General features: G+C 46.0%; 1 protein-coding gene across 4 annotated transcripts in view; it reads right to left on the bottom strand.

Moving 5' to 3' along the window:
• The window catches only part of LOC143930926 (5-hydroxytryptamine receptor 3A-like), a 75,906-nt gene that overhangs the window by 47,040 nt on the left and 6,096 nt on the right, over positions 1 to 22,770 (bottom strand). For 3 of the 4 annotated variants that reach the window (XM_077455619.1, XM_077455637.1, XM_077455633.1), the window contains exons 3-5: positions 17,958 to 18,002; positions 14,890 to 14,999; positions 10,684 to 10,850 (exon numbers count right to left, since the gene is read on the bottom strand). In XM_077455619.1, coding sequence (XP_077311745.1) covers positions 10,684 to 10,850; positions 14,890 to 14,999; positions 17,958 to 18,002 — 322 coding nt within the window. The remainder of the gene's footprint in view (positions 1 to 10,683; positions 10,851 to 14,889; positions 15,000 to 17,957; positions 18,003 to 22,770) is intronic. The other variant, XM_077455625.1, reaches the window with a different exon arrangement.

The following is a 22,770-nucleotide window of genomic DNA, read 5'->3' as shown; positions in this document are numbered from 1 at the left end:
CAATAGGAAGGGCTAGAACTGCAGTCAGTGTTTCCCATCTTTCTCCTGTTAGTTTTTTCTGAATGATGATCATACACAAGGTAAAATCTCCCCAATAGAAACAGCATTAAACATCTGACCAAAATCCCAAATTTCCATCATTCTCCAAAAATATATATATATTTTTTAATGGTGTTTCTGTCTCCATTAGACAGTTTTGTGATCATTTAATTTTATTGAGACAATTCAGAATGAACAGACACAAACATATTGGTACTATTTTTTTATATATATTTTTTTCCAACAATGTGAAAGAATATAAAGAATCAAGACAATATGGAGACTTTTAGGCATATTAGACATGGTGTCCAGCATAGGTGTGCGCAGTCTAGTGCACCCTAAAGCTTAAACACACAGCACCAGTCACTCACCATGTTCATTCAGAAAGGGAAGGGGCCAGTAAATGACATTAGTCCTTCCCAACTCATCCTGAAATACCATCATTGTGCCTACAGCAACAGACAGTGGGAGATTGTGAAAGCTGGCAGCGCTGCAGGAGGGGCACCCCGGGCAGCAGGGGGACTCTGCTCTGTAGGGGGTGATTAGGGAGTGCCCTGCACATGCCTATGATGTCCAAAGAGCTGGCCTATAGAATCACAGAGAGTTGGATTTGACTGAATATATACTGTATGTATGAAGCACCCTCTACATTAGGTAGGTACCAGAGTGAGATTTTTGAGGGAGCAGGTACATTTAGGAAGGGCTAGCTAAAAGCTAGGCCAGTTTGTTTTGATCTGTGGGGCTGGGAGTGGCCTAGAGTAGGCTGGTGACTCACAGACAGCATCAACTTTTGGTTACCTCCCTTTTGCTACTAGAGGCTTCTAGAAAGAAGGAGGTGAAGATGGGTGGAGCTTTCTGAGGTGCTCTTAGGAGCTCTGACCAATCCCCAACCTGGATTGGCAGGGGGCAGGCCTCCTTAAATACCCAGGGTCAGCCTAGCTGGGGACGAGTTGTTCAGGTGGAAGAACTGGAGATGGAGTGTAAGGCTGTCAGGGCCTTGGAGGGAGCCCCCCAGTTTGGGGTGGACCTTGGGCCAGGAGCTCAAAGCTGTGAAGGAACCCCACACAACCAAGGGGTGTCTTGAGCAGGAGAGGACAGTGGGGAATACTGCTAGACAAGTCTCCAGGAGGGATCCACCACGTGTCTGAGTGACAGGCACAGTCGAGAGAGCTGGGAGAGGCATGTTGGGACGGGCTGGGAGGCAGTTTCAGATGGATGTAGAGCCAGCGGGAGAGACTGTGATGTAACTGGCAGTGAAGTCAGGCTGCTGCAGCCAGGAGGGCTTTCAGGGTCTGCAAAGGGCTGACTGAGATCAATAGTCCACCAAAGAGGGCAGCTAGTACCAGAACTTCCTTTGCTACTCCATAGGGGCCTGCAGTCCGTGCCTGTAAAAGGACATCTTGCTAAGGCCTGGCTGAAGCCAGCGTCAAGCCTAACTATGTTCTTGCTGCTACTGAAGAATTGTGCTGGAGGGAAAAGGAGAGAGTCTGCAAATGTGTTTTGCTGGAGGAGTGTATCTAAATTGTCCCAAGCCATGCAAGAATCTTTTCTGGGCATGCCATAAATTCCTCAACCTCATCCAAGTTTAAACCCTCAATAAAATACAAAAACAAAGCTGATGGACTTGTTCATTGTCTTGGAGTGACTGGAAGTGAATGCTGGGCTGGACAGGGTGACAAGTGGGTCACATCAGTCAGCAGCCCCTGCGGGGGTAATGCTACATTTGGGGGCTCGTCCGGTATCACCTGTCATGGGTAACTTGCCAGTCATTGCCCCTAGTAACAGAGGTTGACCAAGCTGGGGAACTCTGCTTTGTTCCACCACTGTTGAGGATTGATCCAAGGGGAAGGACTTGTGTGCTCTGCCTATTGTTTCAGTGCTGTAACAAATGTCATTGCCCGTAGCAACCAGCAAGAACTGTTGCTATTCATTATTCCTGATTACTGAGTTGCCCCAACCGGTGCTGGGCACTTGTACCAATCCTGCAATTCAGGAACTATATGCTGTCACCTGTGTCAACCACGCCAGGTAACCATGCCTATGGATTACAAATATGTCCAGCGTTCTGCTATTACTGGAGGTTTCACTGTGGATTACAAATATGTCCAGCGTTCTGCTAATGCTGGACATCTTGAACTTTTGCTCCAAACTCCTGCTAAAGACAGTAAAGTAAGCCTGGTAATGTCTACTGTTACCCAGAGTAATTGGAAGCAGCCTCTGGGTGCCTGCAGGCAAGACTATGTGATATCAGTTCTCTACAGGGAGGCATTGGCTACCATATTTATTGTTGCTTCCGGCAACCTCTGGACTATTCATCTATCATCTACCTTCAGTTGCTTGGGCATGTTCGATGCCAGGAGACATGCCTGTACAAGTCCTGGTAGCATCAGCGTGCCTGCAAACTTTAGTTCCTTTAACAAGGGGTTACAGCAGTATGCCTAGGGAGAAATGTTCTTATCAGTTCTATTGGCGGCAGCTCGTCTGGAAGCGAGGGAGCGGTGCCACGCTCTGGAGGAGAAAAGTTTCCTGCTAACAGCAGACACCATGAAGCAGCAGAAGATTGCAGAGGGTGGTCGACTGTTGCTCACCTTACAGTGGTTGTCTGATTCGCAGGAGCGGGCACTGGTGTTCACTGGCATCTGACTGGAGCCTTGCGAAGTGATCGATGGAGCGGAGCGACTCTGCCTGCTCTGTCCAGAGTGCCGGATTCCGACTGCGGTGGTCACTGCTTGGGCCCGCTGCGGTCATTGTGGGGAGTCACTCACCTGGCTGGGACCAGTCCAGCAAGAGCTGCAGTATTACATAACTGAAAGCTGAAAATTGGCCTGGGCAGGAAGTGGGTGAAAGTGCCCTATACTGAAGTGGTTAAAGTGATATTAAAGTCTCATTTTGTTTTCTATTGAAATAACAAATATGTTATACTTACCTGCTCTGTGCTGTGGTTTTGCAGAGAGCAGCCTGGATCCTCCTCTTCTCAGGTCCCTGGCTGAAGCTTCTGGTCCCTCCTTCCTGTTAAGTGCCCCCACAGCAAGCAGCTTGCTATGGGGCCACCCGAGCCAAGCCCCAGATCCTTGTGCCCATTCAGACACAAAGCCATGACGTGGTCCCGCCCCTTTTCTCTCATCATTGACTGACTGACTTTGATTGACAGCAACACGAGCCAATGGTGCCGCACTGCTGTCTCAGCCTATGAGAAGGGGAGTCCTGGGCAACCAAGACACTCCTGCAACATCATAGGATCTAGATGGATCTCAAGTAAGTATGAGGGAGACAGCTGCACACAGGAGGTTTTTTATCTTAATGCATAAAATGCATTAAGATCAAACAACTTTTTGCCTTTACAACCACTTTAAGTAAATTTTTTTTAAATGTCTGGTTTAGTTCTGTGCAATACTTGTTTGGCATGTGTTTTTCGTTGTATTTTTGGAAGCTGAGATGCTGTCCCATTTGTATGCAGATTTCTAGTCTACATGGTGACATTGCTTGTCTAAATGCTTTGGTTTGTCCCCTGAAGTCTGAGATCAAGAGGCTGTCTAAGCCAATTTGTCCTGTTCTTCCTCAAAGACTGCGCAGGAGGGCAGTGTGGACAACTGTGAGTCGGGAAGAGTGAGGCCTTTGGACCATAAACATGTAGCTTTTGGTGTGGGATTGCATAACCCCTATGGTGTTCTTTCTGAGCTAGATGCAGATACAAAGGTTGCAAACATAGCTGCTTGTGATATTGGCAACTTTTCTCTGGATAGGAAGGAGGACCCTCGGAACAAAATTGCACTGCCAAAAGTAACGGTTTTATCTGAGGTTGCAAGCCAGGCAAGTGTTGTGGATAAGGCTTCTAGAAGGAAGAGTCATCTTGTTGGTGATTCAACTGTAAGAGCTGTTTCTTTAGGAAAGTATAAGGAATTTAGGTGTTTGCCTGGTGCTATCTTTAGGAAAGATAAAGGTAGTTTTTTGAAGTTTAATGTTGAAAAATGTAAGATAATGCATTTGGGTGCTAAAAGTACAAACGCAAGTTATTTGCTAGTGGGAGAACCTCTGGGGGAATCTAGGATGAAAAAGGACCTGGGGGTCCTAGTAGATGATGGGCTCAGCAATGGCATGCAATGTCAGGCTGCTGCAAGCAAAGCCAACAGAATATTGACATGCATTAAAAAGGGGAGTTCACTCCAGAGATAAAATTATAATTCTCCCACTTTACAAGACTCTGGTCCGGCCACATCTTGAGTATGTCATTCGGTTCTGGGCACCAGTCCTCAGAAAGGATGTCCTGGAACTGTAGAGAGTCCAGAGAAGGGCAACAAAGCTAATAAAGTGACTACAGGAAATCAGCTATGGGGAAAGACTACAAGCATTGAACCTAATTATTTATTTCAGGTTCTTTTATAGTGCCGTCAACACATGTAAAGCAGCACTTTACATATACATTGTATATTCACATCAGTCCCTACCCTCAAGGAGCTCACAATCTAAGGTCCCTAACTCACATTCATAAATACACATGACGTGTTGCATACCAAGAGAGTCCAGTCTTACGCGCTTTGTCATATGGATGTCATTGGAGGTTTGGTACGCAACACGTCAATTCCGGTTCCTCTGTGCTTCCGGTTTGTGGACAGTTCGGCTGTGGAACGCACGCCATAAATGCCGGAACTGCGGGAGCCTTGTACTTTTATCTAGGAGCTGGGGTGTTGTAGCCTCCACTTTCCATATATCTGTTACCCCTGCAGGGGTGAGGCGCTCTGGTAAGTGCATACATAAGAGGGGGCAGTGAACGAAGGAGAGGAGCACTGAAGAGTCACCTTTTTTACCTTTCTCTTAGTTGCACAGATTTTCACAGACAGATTTTGGTCCTTTTTATACGTTTCTCTGGACACTGCAATATTTTGGATATATTTATTTATTTTTCACTGCCATATTCTGGACACTTATTTATTTACTATATTTAACCTATTAACTAATATTGTTTTTTGGATATTATTACTGAGGTTAATTTGCTGTCACACATTTATATACTAGTTTTTCTAATACCTTTTTTGAACACTGTAATATATTTCTGGTCATTTATATTTTTATATTTTTTATCACCACATTTTGGACATTTATTATATTTTTTTCGCACAAAATCAATTTTTCTTTTTTTGCCATATATATTTTTTCTAGGTACTACATATTTATTACTTAATTCTTATATCCATGAATTGTGTGTATTCTTGAGATAATCTTTTTGTGATCACTTGTTTCATCTTGTTATTGACCACTTTATATAGGTTTTTCATTATTATTTATTATTTTTGTGTTGATACACCCATTTTTATACAGCTTTCATAGTTTCATAGTTAGTAAGGTTGAATAAAGACACCAGTCCATCCAGTTCAACCTTAGTGAGTGTTTACAATTGTCCCCATCCCTATACATTGCACACTTACATTGGCCCTTACCCTCAAAGAGCCCACAAACCAAGGTCCCCATTCATATACTAGGGCTAATGTTGGACAGAAGCCAATTAACCTACCTGCATGTCTTTGGATTGTGGGAGGAAACCAGAGTACCTGGAGGAAACCCGAGTACCTGGAGGAAACCCACGCAGGCACAGGGAGAATATGCAAACTCCAGGCAGGTAGTGTCGTGGTTGGGATTGAACCAGCGACCCTTCTTACTGCTAGGTGAGAATGCTAACCACTACACCACTGTGCCGCCCAATAAAGCTTTGTTTTTATGCACATTGCGCTTTATATTTAGTGCTGTGTTTACCTTGTACATACACTATTCACTATTTTTTTTTTTTACTAGTAATGGCGGCGATCAGCGATTTTTATTGTGACTGCGACATTATGGCGGACACATCGGACATTTTTGACACATTTTTGGGGCCATTTTCATTTATACAGCAATCACTGCTATACAAATGCAGTGATTCCTGTGTAAATGACACTGGCAGTGAAGGGGTTAACCAGTGGGTGGCAGTGTAGGGGTTAAGTGTTCCTAGGGGCGTGTTACTAACTGTTGGGGGCTGGGCTTTCTTTTAGTGAACACTGATCTCTGCTCCAATCACATGTTGCTAGGCAGAACGGGGAGATGCTGTTTACAACGGCATCTCCTAGTTCAGCTGCCCCGTGAGACAATCGCGGGCATGTCCGCGGCGATCGAGTCCGCGGGACCCACGACCGGACTCATGGGGGAGCCGACCGGAACGCGAGTGCGCCTCCGCCGGCGCGCTCGCGATGGCAGGGCGGCAAATTTAAAGGGACGTACAGGTACACCCATTTGCCTGCCCATGCCATTCTGCAGACATACAAGAGCGTGCATCGGTCGGGAAGTGGTTAAAGGGGTTGTAAAGGTAAATGTTTTTTCACCTTAATGCATAGAAAAAACATCTGACAGTGCCTGCGCCCCCAGCCCCCCCGTTTTACTTACCTCACCCCTCGAAAGTCCCGCGCTCGTCCCCCGACGTCCTTTCTACCATTCAGCCTGGCCACTGATTGGCTGGAGTGGATGGATGGAAAGCAGCGCAGCCATTGGCTCGCGCTGCTGTCAATCACATCCAATGACGCGGAGCGTCGGGGGGCAGGGCCGTGTGATACAGCGAGCTGCTATAGCCACCGGCTGTATCACGGGAGCGCGCCCGCAGATGCTTCTCACCATGCGAGGGAGCTCGCATGAACATGAGAAGCACCTGTGGGAGGAAGCAGAGACAGCCGCCCAAGGGACCCCAGAAGAGCAGGTTCGGGGCCACTCTGTGCAAAACGAGCTGCACAGTGGAGGCAAGTATAACATGTTTGTTATTAAAAAAAAAAAAAAAAAATTCACTTTACAATCCCTTTAAAGGGCTTGCTGCTAAAACACTATTATGTGTTCCTACACCAGAAAAAGCAAAACAAAAAAAATATTACCACAATACCGGTCTCTGTAATATGTAACTTCACATGTAATACACATAGAACTTAAAATAAGATATACAAAATGAAACCCCTCCTATAGATATTTACAATACAAATTAACTTCAAGTGCAATAATTCACATTGTAATACCGGTAGTAACTACAAAATATAAAATTCATTGTTATAATCTAAACAAAAAAAACAAAAAACAGGTGCAATAATGGTGGGAACCTCCCAGATAAAAAGGTGTTGCACTTGATGTTAATTAGTATTGCAAATATCTACAAGAGGGGTCCCATCATCCCTGCCAAGTTCCACTTTTTATGTCTCATTTTCATATCGCTGTGTATTATATGTGAAGTTACATAACACAGACACCAGAATTGTGGTAATGCTGAAGTGTATTAAGATTTCCATACATTACAGTGCGCCACCATTCTTGTTAAGTTATTGATTAGCTGCACTTTTTATGCACTTTTTATTTACATACCAATGTTTACCAATGTAAAGCAGCATGTCCCGCCACTCTGTTTCTGTGTTACGCCTAAGTATGTGCTCACATACACCATGCAAGCACTGAATGCTGTTAGAACGATCTTAAAGCTGCAGGAGGGGGGATATTTATAATATTGAATTGCAGCAAAATATAGTGGGTATAATATATAATTATGGACATGTGTCTACAGCTTAGTAATGATTAAATAAAGAATGTAACAGCAGTATGTTTATCTCATGTTATGGCTGGAGGGGGAGAGATCACATGCGTACATAGCAGCCACACCTATTTAATTTAAGTAGACTACATAGAGTGAACTAAACATTTTGCACATGCATGCTTTACAGTATTAAGATTGTCACCTAACTGCCCGTGTGCTGAGCAGTGTGGCTGGAAAATGAGGGGATTATGTTGATGTTACATGATTTATGTTGAAGTGGGCGAATATACACATAGTTGCCAACTGTCCCGAATTTCCCGGGACATTCCCGGGATTAGGACATTTGTCCCAAATTAATTTTGTCCCAGGAAATTCGGTTTGTCCTGGGAAATTGAATTTCCCGTTTTTTTGGCGCCGGCCGCTAGAGGTCGGCGGCCAGCGGAGAAAATTCCGGTCGCCATTTTTAAGAAGACCAGAAGTTAGTCTACACCTGTGGCGCCACCCACCTACGCTGCCAGTGTGTGTTTGTGTCAGTGTAAAGTGCGGTGGGCGGCGCCACAGTTAAATGTCTCCGCGCGGCAACGGCGGCATGTCGGGGGCCAGTCTGTCAATGTGGATGTCGGGGCGGGGGCCAGTCGGATGTCGGGCTCCAGTCATGGTATGTGGATGTCGGGGGCCAGTCTGTGAATGTGGGGGCCAGTGGTATGTTGGGGGCCAGCCTGTGGATGTTGGGGGCCAGTCTGTGGATGTCGGGGGCCAGTGTGTGAATGTGGGGGCCAGTCTGTGGATGTCAGGGGCCAGTCTGTGAATGTGGGGGCAAGTCTGTGAATGTGGGGGCCAGTCTGTGGATGTGGGGGCCAGTCTGTGAATGTGGGGGCCAGTCTGTGAATGTGTGGGGCCAGTCTGTGAATGTGGGGGCCAGTCTGTGAATGTGGGGGCCAATCTGTGGATGTTGGGGGCCAGTCTGTGAATGTGGGGGCCAGTCTGCGAATGTCGGGGGCCAGTCTGTGGATGTCGGGGGCCAGTCTGTGGATGTGGGGGCTAGTCTGTGGATGTCGGGGCCAGTGGTATGTGGATGTCGGGGGCCAGTCTGTGAATGTATGTAGGGGCCAGTGGTATGTCGGGGGCCAGTCTGTGAATGTGGGGGCCAGTGGTATGTCGGGGGCCAGTCTGTGGATGTTGGGGGCCAGTCTGTGGATGTCGGGGGCCAGTCTGTGAATGTGGGGGCCAGTGGTATGTCGGGGGCCAGTCTGTGGATGTCGGGGGCCAGTCTGTGGATGTCGGGGGTAAAGTGTCAGTGTAAAGTGCGGTGGGCGGCGCCACAGTTAAATGTCTCCGCGCGGCAACGGCGGCATGTCGGGGGCCAGTCTGTCAATGTGGATGTCGGGGCGGGGGCCAGTCGGATGTCGGGCTCCAGTCATGGTATGTGGATGTCGGGGGCCAGTCTGTGAATGTGGGGGCCAGTGGTATGTCGGGGGCCAGCCTGTGGATGTTGGGGGCCAGTCTGTGGATGTCGTGGGCCAGTCTGTGAATGTGGGGGCCAGTCTGTGGATGTCAGGGGCCAGTCTGTGAATGTGGGGGCAAGTCTGTGAATGTGGGGGCCAGTCTGTGGATGTGGGGGCCAGTCTGTGAATGTGGGGGCCAGTCTGTGAATGTGGGGGCCAGTCTGTGAATTTGTGGGGCCAGTCTGTGAATGTGGGGGCCAATCTGTGGATGTTGGGGGCCAGTTTGTGAATGTGGGGGCCAGTCTGCGAATGTCGGGGGCTAGTCTGTGGATGTCGGGGGCCAGTCTGTGGATGTGGGGGCTAGTCTGTGGATGTCGGGGCCAGTGGTATGTGGATGTCGGGGGCCAGTCTGTGAATGTATGTAGGGGCCAGTGGTATGTCGGGGGCCAGTCTGTGAATGTGGGGGCCAGTGGTATGTCGGGGGCCAGTCTGTGGATGTTGGGGGCCAGTCTGTGTATGTCGGGGGCCAGTCTGTGGATGTCGGGGGCCAGTCTGTGGATGTGGGGGCTAGTCTGTGGATGTCGGGGCCAGTGGTATGTCGGGGGCCAGTCTGTGGATGTCGGGGGTGAGTCTGTGGATGTGGGGGGCCAGTCTGTGGATGTGGGGGGCCAGTTGTATGTCGGGGGCCAGTCTGTGGATGTTGGGGGCCAGTGGTATGTCGGGGGCCAGTCTGGAGATGTGGGAGCCGGTCTGTGGAGTATGTGGGGGCAGGTCTGTGCAGGATGTGGGGGGGGCGGTCTGTGGATGTCAGAGGGGCACCAGATGTAAGGAGGGGCTCCGCTGATGGACACAGATGTGAGGAAGGTACCTCTGATGGGGCACCTGATGTAAGGACAGACTCCGCTTGGGACACCTGATGGCATCTGGTGGCAGGCAACGTGGCTAGTGACGTGCTCATGGCTCCCACTGATTCTGCATTATGGTGAGTTGAATGATTTCATTTCATATTACAATGTAATAATAGAAATAATGCCCTTCAATCATCTTGACACCATAACAATCATGGCGCCGGGATGATTGAAGCGCCAACACCAGGTATTTGGAGTATCTTTATCTGCTGATTGTCAAACTCTGGAAAACACATATTGCTATTGTGGTGTAGGATCGGGGGCTGCTGTCTCTCCATCCCTCCCCCCTTTCCCTCTCTCCATCCCCCTCCTTTCCCTCCTTTTCCCAACTATGATATACATTCAACATGTACAGGCCTAGTGGAGCAGAGGGAAGCCTATTCAAATGAATGGTGCCGCTTCAAAAATGCGGTGCAGCAACTGTCGCTGCTCAAAGTGCAGGTGTGAATGGAGCCTTAGACTTTTCTCTATAGTAATATGGAATTTCACAATTGTATAAACTGTTTAGTGTTTTGTGTAGGTAGGGGGTGTACTAATGGGTGATTATTTTCTTGCCTTTTTTACCTTTGCCTGTCTCTGTGATGATTTTTGTTTAAAGTGACACTAAACAATATCCTTATTATTTTTTCCAAAAATAATCTATACACTTCCACCACTTAATGACCCTGTAACCTAATTTTTAAACCATAGATTAGAGTCACTTTAGCATTTCACTGTCTATAAAAATGGAATCTGTGTGTAACATACAATATAAACATACCTGTATGAATATATGAACCAAAGGTGAGATTACACTTCTGTGAGTCGAAAGGAAAGCGGAAAATGTTTAATTTACAGGCACTGACAATCGGCAATGGCTTTACACTTTCAATTGTTCCGTTGTGTGATATATCAAAGTATTCAACAGGGGAATCATCATGTTTTATCCTGAAGAACAGAGATGTTAGTTTATTTTTCTGTCAGCCTTAGTAACATATTTTTTAAACGTTAAAGTTATATAGCAGTGTACTATGCACATAACAATGTAATTCATTATATACACACATACTGTATTCATATACAGTACATAGTGTTTGAGTTATAGTATGTTATTGAGAGCGCTATCAGTGTCTAAAGGTAAAACAGGACATACAAAAAAGATAAACTGATTGGTTGTTATATAGTTATAAAAAAGAAGTATTGTAATTATTGAAATAAGGACATGTACTTGAACTGAAAGCTTGTTTGTCTGGGCTTCTCCTATGGGTCACAGGAGTGCAATTTGTTTTGCACTCCTGTGACTTGTTTTCAACAGAGAGCGGTCTGAAGTCCATTCTCTGCTGACATCACTGAAATCAGTCCAGGCACCGCGTCATCACGACAATAAAGCCTGGATCCGCCGGGTGCCTTGACTGATGCCTGTCTTAGCCTCTCAGCGAGCCGCTGAGAGCTTGAGACGGCTGGTCCCTGCCCCTCCACAGCTCAGCACTCCAGTGAGCATGGGGGGCAGAGCAGAGAGCTGCTGACTGACAGGCAGCAGCTCTCTGCTCAGTGAGCTGTGGGAACCGAGCCATCAGCGATGACCGATGGCTCAGTGATCAGTGCAGAGGTGCTGGGGGACAGATGCAGCATCGGACCGATGCTGTATCCACCTAGGTAAGTATGATGGGTAAATAGAAAAAAAAAACATACGTAGCGCCGGCTCCTGAAGAGCACGCACTATGTGTTTTTTTCTATATAAGGCTTCTAAAACCACAGTCAGGTTTTAGGGTTAATTGCCATTCTTTTCCGGAACCAGCCCAGTGGGAGTGTCATCCTGCTGTGCATTCTGGGAGAGGGTATTTAAGGTACCGACATCACGTGCTTCTGGGTTCTGGTCCAGAAGATTCTTCTGTCTGCTTGGTCCTGGTCCTCCTGACTAGTCCCCATGGCCCTTATGGCCTGGGGTGCGGATCCACCCAATTTCAAGTCTCGGGGCTGGCTAGCCCAAGGCAACGTAACTGAGAGGAGGATTCAAAGGTGGTCCGGTGCTATCTCATCTGTGGAGAGGCCCAGCAACTGGAGAAGCACCCAGGGGAGGACTCTTCGGGAGAAGGCCATGCTTAAGGCTGGTTTCTCAGGAAAAGCCTGGAGGCTCAGTTGAAAGGACACTAAGTGGATCTACACTCATAAGGTATCGCCGGACTGGCTGCAAGATACTGGTACCGTATGATAGCTCTCTAAATTATCTACGTCCTTCAGTTACATTCAAGTGTTCTACGTTCAAGTCTGTGGCAGAGACTTTATTCACATGTATTCTACATCCGAGTCTGTGGCAGAGACTTTGCTTTATTTAACCACTCTATCGGCTGCTAGGCCTAGTGAGAGGAGGTCTATCCGGTAGCTGTGAGAATCCAGTTGTGAAAGGAAATTCTTTGATTTCTATAGTGAGAGACTTACTAATTTTTGCAGTTCCAAGAGTACCTGAACTTCCTACCTAACCCTCTACCCTTCATTGAGAGACTGTTTGTCTATTGTTTTCAAATAAATATCCCAGAAAGTGGATCCAGTGCAAGTTTCTACAATTCTTTGGGCCATCTACCATGGGAAACCCCTAGACGCACACGAGGTCAAGAAGGTAACGGTAAGCCCAATAAAACCAGCAGCTCCTTGGGGGGTCAGTACTACACATACTTCTCTTTTAAGGTTCCTCCAAAGCTTGATAAAAGTTCCTTGAGCAATGTCTGCCACTTAGATAACTAACCACTGACTGCATTGATCTTTTTAGTTTTCTGTATGGATTCTTCCCAATGACCACAAATGTAAGGAGCATTCTTCCCTTTGACTATGGCAGTAATGTTCCATGAGCTGTAATTAGGTTAATTATTAGTAGGGGTTCCCCAAACCCAGAAATTTATTTCAAGGGTTCCTCCATGTAAAAAGGTTGAGAAAAGTTGTGCTATAGTGATTTTTATTGCGGATCTTCATCCTTGGAATAAACTTCCCTCCAATGCACCCCTCCTCCCCCTTTTTTTTTAATGAAAAAGTGTGGCCCTACCCCCCATGCACAGTACTTACCTAGGTGAATGACATACACAGTGATTGCTGTGTCTCCTGGGTTATGCACATAACGTATAACAGGAAGCATAGCCCTTCATTCACAAAGGAAGTGGGGGGCATACCTAGAGGTGTGTCATCACGCTGGATGAACCCCAAGGAGCCGGCGAGCCTCTCAATTACATCACCAACAACATGGAGGAGTGGGACTGAGCAGTGGCAGAAGACAAGGGAAACCTTATCCTGTGGATGGGTGATTATCTGAAATGTGCACAACACACCACCTGGTAATCGGTGGTATGAAAAAAAAAAGGGGGACGGGGCAGCTCGAGAAGATACACTTTAAAATGCCTGATGTGTATGTCAGAGCAAAACTAAACAGTACATATCTGCAATACATACTAATTCTCCCATCTTGTATCCCTTAAAAATGCTGCAAGTACAAAGAAATTCAGTGTGCTCTCAACTTTCAACAGTTTGAGTTTCTGCATTGAATTCCCAATCAGATTTGTCAGCTCTATCTGGTGGACTACAGAACTCCCCCTACTCCTCATCTCTTTGTCCCTCTCAACATGCAGAAGTTGATATATTTTCTAACAAAATAATGCTGCTTCCTTGGTTCTCAAGAGCATGTCTACACATTATGTGTAGAAAATAGGCTCTTAGGAGATGTAGTTATGCCCAGGTCAGTATAACTATTCTCTTAGCAGGTGCTCCTGCAGGAAATCAAGTAGCCTAGTAATGGTGTTTAACAGGGAGTGATAAAAGCATTTTCTCGATACAGGAATATGGTGTAAGAAAAAAAAGAGTGCTAGGACATGCTTTAAAGACAGAGAATGGAGTTTGGGTAAAGCTTAGGCACACACCTTAAAGTGGGGTACCCCCTAAAAAAAAAAATAATTAAAAGTCAGCAGCTACAAATACTGCAGCTGCTGACTTTTAATAATCGGACACTTACCTGTCCCAGGATCCAGCGATGCGGAGGAGTGAAGCCCCCCTCGTTTCTCGATCCGCTCGTGGCGCCGTCATTCGTACTGTGGGCACCTGGCTGTGGCTTCACATCCGGGCACCCACCTCGCATGCGTGAGCAGCGCAGGGCGCCGTGATACGCCGCACAGTCACCTGGGACACGTGACAGGTCCCAGGTGACTGTGCGGCGCGAGGGGAAGTGATGTCACCAGCCCGGGCAAGGAAGAAGGCAGACTATGAGGGACCCCCTAGCAACAGGTATTTAGAGGTGAGTAAAAATTTTTTTTTTTCCAATTTTTTTTTTTTTTTTTAAGAATTTTAAACAATTTTTTATTTTTTGGTGGCAACACCACTTTAACTACACTAATATAGGGAGTCCCGGAGTAAAAGAATAAAAGGGGATGAATGGCATGACAGGGCTGGACATAGGACAGACAGGGTATAAGGTAGAGGGTTGTCCCCTTTAAGAAAAGGGGGATGGTCTGGAGTCAGGAGGAAGTAGGTGGAGGAGAAGAAGGGAAGTGACGTCAGTCGCAAGAGGAAGAGAAAGAGATCTCACCCACCCTCCCGATGATCGGTTTGTATTTTAGGGAGGCTGTCAGGACAGCCTGACAGTGGTGGGTCTTTGGAGGAATTTGGAGGAAGAGACGATGGCTGTTATATATATATATATATATATATATCATGGTTGGGACCCATCTGTGGTATGGGGTTCTCAGGTACCTTCCGGTTAATGAGGGGTTAACCAGGAAGAGGTAAAAATGTAGGTCACTGCAAAAGTTGAGTACTGCCTCTGAGTCGGTGGCATGCGACTAGAGGCCTAAAAAGTTTAAAAGAAGTTGGTCGCAGTGACCAAGTTGTGTGTTGTTGCCCTCGAAGACCACCAAAGTATATACAGAAGTTGGTTGATGGTTATTGAAAGTGTTATTTATTTATATGACGTTAATTGTTCTGACTTCATATTTATGCATTTAGGACTTACATTTCATATACATACAAGTCTGGTTTCCAGAGTGCAACCCCTGTTGTCAATATACTTTTTATTGAACAATTCACGACTGGATCCCATCCTATAAATTCATTGTTCCATTCCTGTAAAAAACAAAACAAAATACAAATACATTTGTAAGCTATGACAAACTATAATAACACAATTGACTGTTCATAGATTTATAAGTGGTTAGATAGATAGATAGATAGATAGATAGATAGCTGCTAGATCCCAAGCAGTATGTTAGATAAAGATCAGAGTCCTTGGTTGACTGTAAAGTGTGACGGAACCTTTTCCCCACACTCCGATTGAGTGTTTCCGTCTATATACCGCTTCCTAAGTCCGAGTCCAATGGATCTGGCTATAGGAACCCCCAAGAACTAGACAACACCAGTCTTGGAGGACATCAGGAATGACCTTTATTTGAGATCTCACACAAAATATATACAGCAGGGTGACTAAAACCTAACCTAATTAGCATGAACTAATTATATAAACAACACTGGACTCCTTCATTCAATTGCAGGTTAATTAGCACAAACAACAAAACAACAATAGGTGAAATACTCTTTAGAATCTGTGTCAAGCCAGGCTAGACTCATTTACATTATGCAAGACACAGGCAGGTGGTTGGAGGTGATGATATTAGCATCTAAAGCCGCGTACACACGGGCGGACTGTCTGGCCAACTAAGTCTGTCAGACAATCCGACAGACAGTCCGTCCTACTTTTGAATGAACGGACTTGACCACACACGATGAACAGACAGTCCGCTGAAAGCTTGCGCGATGACGTGTACAGCACGTACGACGGGACTAGAAATACGACGTCCAATACACTGCAATGCAACCTTCGGCCGTGTAAATCCTTTCTGAGCATGCGCCATACTTAGTCCAACTTGCCTACTCACGAGCGGACTGTCCGCTGAAACCAAAGTTGGACGGACTGTATTACGGAAATTCCGAAAGACTTAGTCCGCCAGACTGTCCGCTGAAAAAGTCCGCTGAAGCCCACACACGAGCGGACTGTCCGCTGAAACACGTTTCAGCAGACTAAGTTGGACAGACAGTCCGCCCGTGTGTACGCGGCCTAAGAGTTTGTGTCCCAATAGTGTGATTCAGTTTATTGCTAACATGGCATTTACATATCCAGAGTCTGTGTGTCTTGGGGGGCACGTACATGAATCCAAGTAACACCACCTCAGGGGTCCCCAGGCATACAGCTCACAAAGAGCACCGTTCCCCCAAATGCCAGGGCCTGTAATCACAAGGCAAGAGGCTTGCATTCAGTCCCCTCCAAGAGCCTCTGTCCCAGCTAGGTCTGTCACATACAGTATATCCAATCCATATATAAAAAGAATGACCACTTTATGGGACTACAACAGCCTGCATTTAATTAAAATTCAAAAGGGGAAAAGTATGCTGGATGTATATATACAAAGGATATGATATGCTTTTCTATATATAGAAGCTAATATTTTTTTTATTTTTCTAATTTTACAGAGATTTTATTATTAGTATGTTTAATAATAAGGGATGTTTTTAGAATGTACTTTTCCCCTTATTAATATTGTTTTAATACAGGTCATTGTAGTCTCATAAAGTAACCATTCATTTTACATATGGATAAATCCCATGTCACCCAAGAACTCTGACCTCTATCTAACATACTGCTTGAGATCAAGCAGACAAAAGTTTTTTTTTTTTGATTTTTAATAGTCAGTAGTCAAAATTTCCCATCACAACATTGATTTCAATGAGACACAAATGCTCAGATTAAAAACACACACTATCAACCATAAAAATCTGATTGTAATGATATGTATAATAACTAGATTTAATTTGCAGGTTTTCTTTTAGCTTCTGCAGAAGGATAGGAATTCTCTGTTTTGTTGCATTAACTATCTTCTGTATAAAGTAGAAAACCTATAAAAAAAAAAAAATCTAGATATATAGTGGACGTCTGAGAAAAAAAAACGTAGTAATTCCTATCCCAATATTGTACAGCAGTGGCGACTGGTGCTCAAATTTTTTTTTTTGGGGGGGGGGGGAGGGCACAAAATTTTTTTGAAAAAAAATCATCAATTGCAGCCACTGTGCCATCAAACGCTGCCACTGTGCATATCAATTGCAGCCACTGTGCCCATTAAACTCTGGCACTGTGCCCATCAAACGCTGCCACTTTGCCCATCAATTGCAGCCACTGTGCCTACAAAAAAATGCCATTGTGCCCATTAAATGCAGCCACTGTGCCCATTAAACGCTGCCACTCTGGCCATCAAATGCTACCATTGTGTCCATAAAATGCTGCCAGTCTGCCCATCATATGCTGCCAGTGTGCCTATCAAATGCTGCCAGTCTGCCCATCATATGCTGCCAGTCTGCCCATCATATGCTGCCAGTGTCCCTCCCGGGACACCCTGCTCAAACCCCACTCCCTGGCAGGTGGATCGTGGGACACCCCACTACCACCACCCCCCACCCCGTGGATGGATTGCGGGACATCCCGATAACACCACCCCTGTGCAGATGGATCGCGGAACTCCCTGTGCAGGAGGACTGTCACCTACATTGGTAAGGTGTCCTCTTCTCTTTTTAGCTTCCTCTGCTCTGTCCAACATCCGCCAAAATGCTGAGCATACAATAGGGATGCCTGGCACTTTGGCCAATCAGGAAACAGGTCTCACTGACCTGCCTCCAGATTGGTGGGGATGCAATGCGGCGTGAAAATAGAACATATTCATTCGCTATGGTCATACAATTGGGTGGGATCAGGGCACACTCTCTGTGCCCCAAGTCCACCCTTTTTTGAACCCTATTAATCTGGCTCTAATCAGGTGCTTCAAAAAAATACACCCACTCCTGCCCCCGCCATAGGAGTCCATGCGTCCGCCGTCCTGAAAGGGGCCGAGCTCATGGATAGGGAGGCGCCAGCAAGGATGGGGGGGTGGAGCCCGTGCGCCCACAATGCACGGGCTGCCACTGTTGTACAGTACCTCCTGTATATGTGCAATGACAACTGTTTCATGTAAAATGTTTTCAAAAATGAATATGACTTACCATGCTGAACCAGATCAATGTAGATAAATACTGCAAACTCGTCTCCTGAAAAATAATAATGGGAAGATTTGCCAGGAGTTAAACAGGACACACAAACACACATACATATTTTTTTTTCTATTTGATCACAAAGAAATTTATGTAGCCAAGAGTCACCAATTTTTCTTAATGGAATCTTTTTTAAATATGGGTGTATTTTAGGTGAAAGTTGTGTAGGGGCTAACTACACAGACCATCCCCTAGCTACGGAGTGAGATAGGGCAAAAATTATTTAAAGGCAAACAACAATGCATGTGTAACATGATAGCCCTGTGTGGATTTGGGTGAGTCTCCCTCCAGTGGCAGCTAGTGGTATTGCAGGCTAAGATTACCGTCTTAAAGTAAGCTCTCTTCCCATTCCTCCTCCACCAAACAAGGTTCTCATAGCAAGTTGGTGGGGTGGCATTTCCTTGATATCTGGTGGTAGTGGTAGGATATTAGAGTGTGCACACTGTTTATGATTGTTAACTGAGTCTGGATTGGAAAACTTTGGGCTCTTGTGACAATCTGTCAGCATGTTGTTTGATTTCCAAGGATTGATGACAAACAGTGATACCCGGTATATTGATTGGCTTTCTTATTTATTTATTACAGATACTTATATAGCGCCATCAATTTACACAGCTCTTTACATATATACAGTGCCTTGAAAAAGTATGCATACCCCTTGAAATATGATAGACCAACACAAAGTGGCAAATAATTGTGATGGCATTTGTATTTAGCCCCTTTACTCTGATACCCCTAACTAAAATCTAGTGGAACCAATTGATTTCAGAAGTCACCCAATTCGTAAAGAGTCCACCTGTGTGTAGTTTAATCTTAGTATAAATACAGCTGTTCTATGAAGCCCCCTCAGAGTTTTGTTAGAGAACCTTAATTTACAAACGGCATAATGAAGGCCAAGGAACACTCAAGACAGGTCAGGGATAAAGTTGTGGAGAAGTTCAAAGCTGGGTTAGGTTATAAAAAAATATCCCGAGCTTTGAGCGTCTCACAGAGCACTGTTCAATCCATCATTGGAAAATGGAAAGAGTATGGCAAAACTGCAAACCTACTGAGACATGGCATTCCACGTAAACTGACAGGCTGGGCAAGGAGAGCATTAATCAGAGAAGCAGCCAAGAGGCCCATGGTAACTCTGGAGGAGCTGCAGATTCATGGCTGGGAGAATCTGTCCACAGGATAATTATTGGTTGTGCACTCAACAAATCTGGCCCATTGAAGAGTGGCCAGAAGAAAACCATAAGAAGTCCCTTTTGCAGTTTGCGAGAAACCATGTGGGGGGCACAGCAAACATGTGGAAGAAGGTGCTCTTGTCAGATGAGACCAAATTGAACTTTTTGGCCTAAAAGCGAAACGCTATGTGTGGCGGAAATTTAACACCGCACATCACCCTGAACACATCATCCTCACCATGAAACATGGTGGTGGCAACATCATGTTATGGGGATGCTTTTCTTCAGCAGTGACAGGGAAGCTGGTCAGAGTTGATGAGAAGATGGATGGAGTCAACTACAGGGCAATCTTAGAAAAAAAACTGTTAGGGTCTGCAAAAGACTTGAGACTGGAGTGGAGGCTCACCTTCACCCCAGTCTCAAGTCGCAAGACAATGACCCTAAACATACAGCCAGAGCTACAATGGAATGGTTTAGATCAAAGCATATTCATGTGTTAGAATGACCTAGTTAAAGTCCAGACCTAAATCCAAGTGGCAAAACTTGAAAATTGCTGCCCACCACAAACAAGTGCCAAGGGTTAGTGGTCACAGGACCGAAGGTAAACAATTGAATTTAAAGGTAATTTAATGTCACTTTAATAATTAAACATATGAGAGTAAAGCACTGCTAGCATTTGGACCTGGGGTTATAGGATGCTTTTACATCTACATTAAAGTAGTATTAAACCCGTAGCATGTAGTTTAACACATTGAGCACAAATGAACCATTCCCTAGTACTTCCAGTTTACTTCCAGCTGTCTCCTTCTCTCTCAGTGCTGCTTCCCTAAACCTCCATTTTTCAAAAGAAGACATTAACAGTGGACAGGACAGTCCCCAGCCAGTCAAAAAAGGGAAAGAGAAGGGCAGGACCTTGCCATAATAAGCGGGGGGGGGGGGGGGGGGCGGAATGTTTCTATTATTGCACACAGTGTTTAGAAGACGAAACTCTAGTCCCTGCATGCAAGGGTATTTGCTGAAAGAGAAAGGGGCTGTGATCATGGCAATAGATTAAACTGGAACCTTGGCAATGATTAAAAGCTAAAGAAGTCATGCAATGATGTACCCAAATAAAATTTATGTATTTTTTCCCACAAATATAGCTTTCCTTTGGTGGTATTTGATCACCTCTGCAGTTTTTATTTTTTGCACTATTAACAACAACAAAAAAAAAGGAGCGAAAATAAAAATAAATAATATTTATTTTTACTTTCTGCTATAATACATATCCAATAAAAACATTTTAAAAATCCCAATAAGTCTATATTGATTGGTTTGCGCAATAATTATAACGTATATAAATAATGGGATATTTTAATGGTATTTTTATTTATTTTTTACTAGCAATGGGGGTGAGCAGCGATTTTTATATTTTTTTTAGCGGGACTGCAACATTGTGGTGGAAAAATCAGACATGACATTTTTGACACTTTTTTGGGGACCAGTGACACGAATACAGTGATCAGTGCTAACAATATGCACAGTTACTGTAATAATGACACTGGCAGGGAAAGGGTTAACACCAGGGCCGATCAAAGGGTTAAGTGTGTCCCTAGGGGGTGCTTACTAACTGTGTGGGGATTGCTCTGACTGGAAGAACACAGAGATCCATGTCCTGCTTAGCCGGAACACAAGATCTCTATGTTCTTCCCTGTGAGAATGGCGATCTGCCCTGTTTACATAGGCAGACCACCATTCTGCCTCTCTGCCTCCCTGGGAAATGATCGCAGGTGGCTGCTGAATGGCTACTCCTCCATCCAATTGGCGTGGCCACCTTGCAGCAGTAAATGTGCAGAAGACGATCTGTAAGTGGTTAATTCATCTACTGAAAGTTCTTACACTGAGGGTTTAATATCACTTTAAAGGCTAAGTTCACCTTTGGAACATGTAATATGTTCCAGCTCCTGCAGGATCCCTCCTCCTTGTGACAGCAGACAGGGGATCCTCTCCCAACATCCTATGGCTTAATTTAAAAACAGCGCGGTGAGCTTGTAATTCATTTATTCTTCCTACAAATCAGTAACTGCCTACTCATGTCAGAGGTATGGGCAGACTATGTACTGAGAGTCTGCAGGCTCCAGTATATATAAAAAAACATGTGCTGAGCCAGAAGAGTCCCTTAAAGGCTAAGGTCACCTCCTCCTTACCCCAGCCCCCCCCCCCCTTCCCAGTCCCACTGACCTGGAACGCTGTAATCACCCGATCTGACACATCGTAAAGCCATCTTGTTTGTTTGGGGCATATAAATCCCCTCGGCATAATGCATAATCTTTAAAACGTACCTCATCAGAAAGTATGTTTAGGAGCATTCTAATTGGTCAGCGCTGTCACACGGGTGGCGCCGACAACTCAGAACCCGGGTAGCCTGTCCTGTCAGCGTGGGCGAAGAGAAAGCCTTGCAGATTTCAAATGCCCTGGCTGGTAAAGCGGCAATGAGATGTGTTAGACCGTACGATTGTCGCTGTCCAAGTGAGCGAGACCAGGTGCGATAGGGACAGGGTCCAATGTAAGTTCACCTTACAGATTTTTTGTAAAGGTGAACTTACACTTTAAGGATAAATCAAGTTCACTTTAACTTTAACCACTTGGGATCCGCGCTATTGCAAAATGACGGCAATAGCGCGGACCCACATTTTCGGGACTACGTCTATTGACGTAGTCCCGGTTACGAGCGGCCTGCGCGCCCCCTGAGGGGCGCGCGCGGCGCGCTCTGTGATCGGCGAGTCCGTGAGACTCGCCTGATCACCGATCCGTGTAAGGGGTCGATCCCGACCCCTTATCACGTGATCAGCTGTCAGCCAATGACAGCTGATCATGTGATAAAACGGAGCCGGTAATCGGCTAGTATTCCTCCTCGCGCTGACAGCGCGAGGAGAAAAAAAAAAAGCCGATCGCCGGCGGCCGTGTTCGGGACATCAGTCCCGATCACGGCCAGCAATTTAAAAGGACACCTGCCCCCTGCCAGTGCCCACCTGCCACCCGCAGTGCCATCCTGAAATAAAGTAAGTGCCCCCCTGTCAGTGCCACCCAGCAGTGCCCATAGTGCCCACAGTGCCACCCAGCAGTGCCCACAGTGCCACCCAGCAGTGCCCACAGTGCCACCCACAGTGCCACCCAGCAGTGCCACCCACAGTGCCACCCAAAATCTGCCTCAGGTGCTGCACCCCAGTGCCGCCCATCAGTGCCCAGCAGTGCCGCCCATCAGTGCCCAGCAGTGCCGCCCATCAGTGCCCAGCAGTGCCACCTATCAGAGCCACCTATCAGTGCCACCTATCAGTGCCCATCAGTCCCATCTATCTGTGGTACCTATCAGTGCCCATCCGTGCCACCCATCCGTGCCACTTATCCGTGCCACCCATCCGTGCCATCTTATCTGTGCCCATCTTTGCCCATCAGTGCCGCCTTATCTGTGCCCATCGGTGCCGCCTTATCTGTGCCTATTAGTGCCGCCTTAACTATGCCTATCAGTGCCCACCAGTGCAGCCTATCAGTGCCCACCAATGCAGCCCATCAGTGCCCACCAATGCAGCCCATCAGTGCCCACCAATGCAGCCTAT

Source organism: Lithobates pipiens, unplaced genomic scaffold (assembly GCF_037356315.1).
Source record: "Lithobates pipiens isolate NorthernLeopardFrog02 unplaced genomic scaffold, aLitPip1_a1.2 Scaffold_10, whole genome shotgun sequence".
In the NCBI taxonomy this organism is placed as follows: Eukaryota; Metazoa; Chordata; class Amphibia; order Anura; family Ranidae; genus Lithobates; species Lithobates pipiens.
The sequence above is the reverse complement of the archived record's forward strand: the minus strand, read 5'-3'. Positions and strand labels throughout refer to the sequence as shown.